At 47.6% G+C, this 3,202-nt stretch overlaps 1 protein-coding gene across 1 annotated transcript in view; it reads right to left on the bottom strand.

Annotated features, from left to right (window-relative positions):
- The window catches only part of srbd1 (S1 RNA binding domain 1), a gene marked incomplete at its 3' end in the record, with an annotated part of 58,658 nt that extends 55,774 nt beyond the window's left edge, over positions 1-2,884 (bottom strand). The window contains exons 1-4 of the mRNA XM_084461372.1: positions 2,748-2,884; positions 1,593-1,648; positions 1,092-1,464; positions 192-422 (exon numbers count right to left, since the gene is read on the bottom strand). Coding sequence (XP_084317498.1) covers positions 192-422; positions 1,092-1,464; positions 1,593-1,648 — 660 coding nt within the window. The 5' untranslated portion in view covers positions 2,748-2,884. The remainder of the gene's footprint in view (positions 1-191; positions 423-1,091; positions 1,465-1,592; positions 1,649-2,747) is intronic.
- Positions 2,885-3,202: the final 318 nt, after the last annotated feature.

Below are 3,202 nucleotides of genomic sequence, written 5' to 3'. Positions count from 1 at the left end.
GAGGATATAGGTCTGTATATGCTGGGAGGATACTCGGCATAAAACTGAGGTTCCCCCAAAAAATGTGTGTGCATCATCCCCCAAAGACCCAATCTGAACCAGGAGAAACCCTGAGTACACACACAGTCCACACACACAGACACACGCGTGGTTTAAAGCACACACACACCTCCTCCGCCCCGAGGTCTCACCTCCACAGGGTCCCAGTGCATGTTGAGTTCCTCCCCCAGGCCTCTCCCCGAGTAGGGCTGCCTGACCGCTCGGCCCTGGGCGTCGCTGGACGTCTTCTGCTTCTTCGGCGCCGGCTCGCCGAACGTGAAGTCCTCCTCCTTCTTCAGCCCCAGACTCCGGCGGTCAGAGGAGGAGGACCCCTCGCCCGCGTCCTCGCTGGCGGGTCCAACAGGCAGAGCGAAGGACAGTCTCTGGGGGGGGGGGGGGGACGCACGGGGTGAGGCGAATGAGACGAGGAGTGAGTTTGACCCTCGGCGGCCATGGAGAAAGAGTCTAGTACTACAACGATCCTCCCTCTTAAGCACTTATTGTATTTATAGATTGCTATTCTTGCACTTTGCCTTCAGCACTAGATTGTAATCTTAGTCACTTGTTTTAGAAAGGAGATGCACTTGTGAGTTCTGGTGAGTAGTAGTACATTGGCTTTTCCTACGTTAAATGCAATTATTGTTAGTCGCTTTGGATAAAAGTGTCTGCTAAATGACTGTAATGTAATGGCATGTCATGTCATGTCATGTCATATGTCTTCTGCAATGCCAGGCCTCGTTTAGTGTTCAGGAGATGTGTTCAGGAGATGTGTTCAGGTGATGTGTTCAGGTGATGTGTTCAGGTGATGTGTTCAGGTGATGTGTGTTCAGGTGATGTGTGTTCAAGTGTGTGTGTGTTGAGGAGATGTGTTCAGATGTGTTCAGGTGATGTGTTCAGGTGATGTGTGTTCAAGTGTGTGTGTGTTGAGGAGATGTGTTCAGGTGATGTGTTCAGGTGATGTGTGTTCAGGTGATGTGTATTCAAGTGTGTGTGTGTTGAGGAGATGTGTTCAGGTGATGTGTTCAGGTGATTTCACGTCAGACAAAACTAACCTCCTCTTTGACGTTGCGAGGCTGCTGGGACTCTACGGGCAGGTCAGCCTGGCTGCCTCCCCCAGGCTCCTCCTCCTTCTCCTTCTCCTCCTCCTCGGGCGGGGCCAGCTCCTTCTGACTCCTTTTAGTTGCCCTGGGTGCCTTGGGGGCCTTTGGGGCCGCTGGAGCCTTCGGGGCCCTGGGCTTCCGTGGCGCTCTGGGTTTAGGCTCTTTGGGCCTGGCGGGTTCCTTCGGTTTGGCCGGCCTCCTCGCCGCTGGCTTCTTCTCACCCACCTCAGGTTTGGCTCTGGGCGCCCTCTTCCTGGACACCTTGGGCTCCGTCGGACACCACTCTTCACCATCCTCATCTTCACTCTCCGTCTGTGTGAACGACCTGGCGGAAAAATATCATGAGCTGGTATTAACAGAATGAGAGCAGGTAAAACCAGGATCCCTCTAGCTGACAAACGTACGGTAGTGCATGTTGGATATTTGATTAAACGCTATGTGTGTGATACTCACATGTCTGGGAAGACAGGTTCCGTGTAGACTTTTGCGGTACGAGTTCTCCTCATCATCTGTTAGAGACACACACGTGTGTACAGTAGGTCTATAGCAGTGCTTCACACATGTTTTGAGCCATGCTCACTATTCACCAATCAGAATCAGAGTTTGTTCTGTTGCCGGGCAGTTTTTCAACGTACTATGAATTTGCTTTCGGTGGTGGTGCATCACATTGAGACATTGGACAGGGTGCAGGGACGAGACAGGACGGCGTGTGTGGGTGCGGTGTGATATGTGAGTGCGTGTGTGTGCGCGGTGTGATATGTGAGTGTGTGTGTGTGCGTGGTGTGATATGTGAGTGCGTGTGTGTGTGTGTGTGCGGTGTGATATGCGAGTGCGTGTGTGTGCGGTGTGATATATGAGTGCGTGCGTGTGTGTGTGTGCGGTGTGATATGTGAGTGCGTGTGTGTGCGGTGTGATATGTGAGTGCGTGTGTGTGCGGTGTGAAATGTGAGTGCGTGTGTGTGTGCGGTGTGATATGTGAGTGTGTGTGTGTGTGCAGTGTGATATGTGAGTGCGGTGCGTCACATACTCTCGCACGCACTCACTCTCTCAAATGAATGAAATGTTACTGTTGAATTGCAACTATTTACCCCGATTCCAGCCTTTGCCCAACCCCTTCAAAAGTGCATTCAGGCAGAGCAGTAAACCAGTCTGTTCCTTAAAGAGACCCCCTGACACAGAAGCATCTCCAAGGGGTTTTCCCCCAGGTGTAAACAAAGACCACTACAGCATGCATGATGGGAAAAAAGGAACAGATATAGGGCTGTGTTTAAAAAATCGATTCCTCGATTCTGAATCAAATGATTCAGAATCGATTCATGAATCCCAAAATCGATCTTTTATTTAATGAATGAATGAATAAATGAAGGTATGAATAGTTCATTAATTCATTCAATGATTCATTCATTCATTTTTGGAAATCAGTACTGACACCCAGCCGTAGTATTGATGTGTTCACTTGACAGTCATGTAATTAAGGTTACAGTTAAAAAAAAAAAAAAAAGGTTTTAGTAACACTAACCGAATCCATACTGACTCATTCAAATCTGGGAGGTTGCTATAGCTACTAACGTTAGCACGTATTCATCACGAAAACAAGAGTCTCATTACCTTTGAGCTTAGTTGGTAGTGACACTCTGCAATTATATCAACTCTGTGATATTAGGATTGTAACAGTATTCTGTGATATTATTATCACTATTATTGTAACAATATTCGTTTCTGTGACTAGCTGTGCTCTATCTTTCCACTAGCACAACCGAATCAGCCGCTCTAGCAAGAGCAGAAATGCTACTTCCGCAAACACATCCATTGGATTGAACCAGTCTTTACGTAGGTAATTATGTCCCGTAAACGTCGAACTAGCTCAATAAAAACACCTCAAAACAATATTATATCCGATTAATTTGAGAACAATGGTTTATATAGCCTGATATCATCTTGAAATATTTCTGTAACCGTAAAACATTGCATATTATTTGCAGTGAGCAGATGATCTCTACCCCCCAAAAAGAAGAATGGTACATTCCGAATTCCTTTTAAAGGGACAGTCCCCTATAACAATA

This window comes from Borostomias antarcticus, assembly GCF_949987555.1.
Source record: "Borostomias antarcticus genome assembly, chromosome: 2".
Classification (NCBI taxonomy): Eukaryota; Metazoa; Chordata; class Actinopteri; order Stomiiformes; family Stomiidae; genus Borostomias; species Borostomias antarcticus.
Note: the sequence above shows the minus strand (reverse complement) of the source record. Positions and strands in the feature narration are given on the sequence as shown.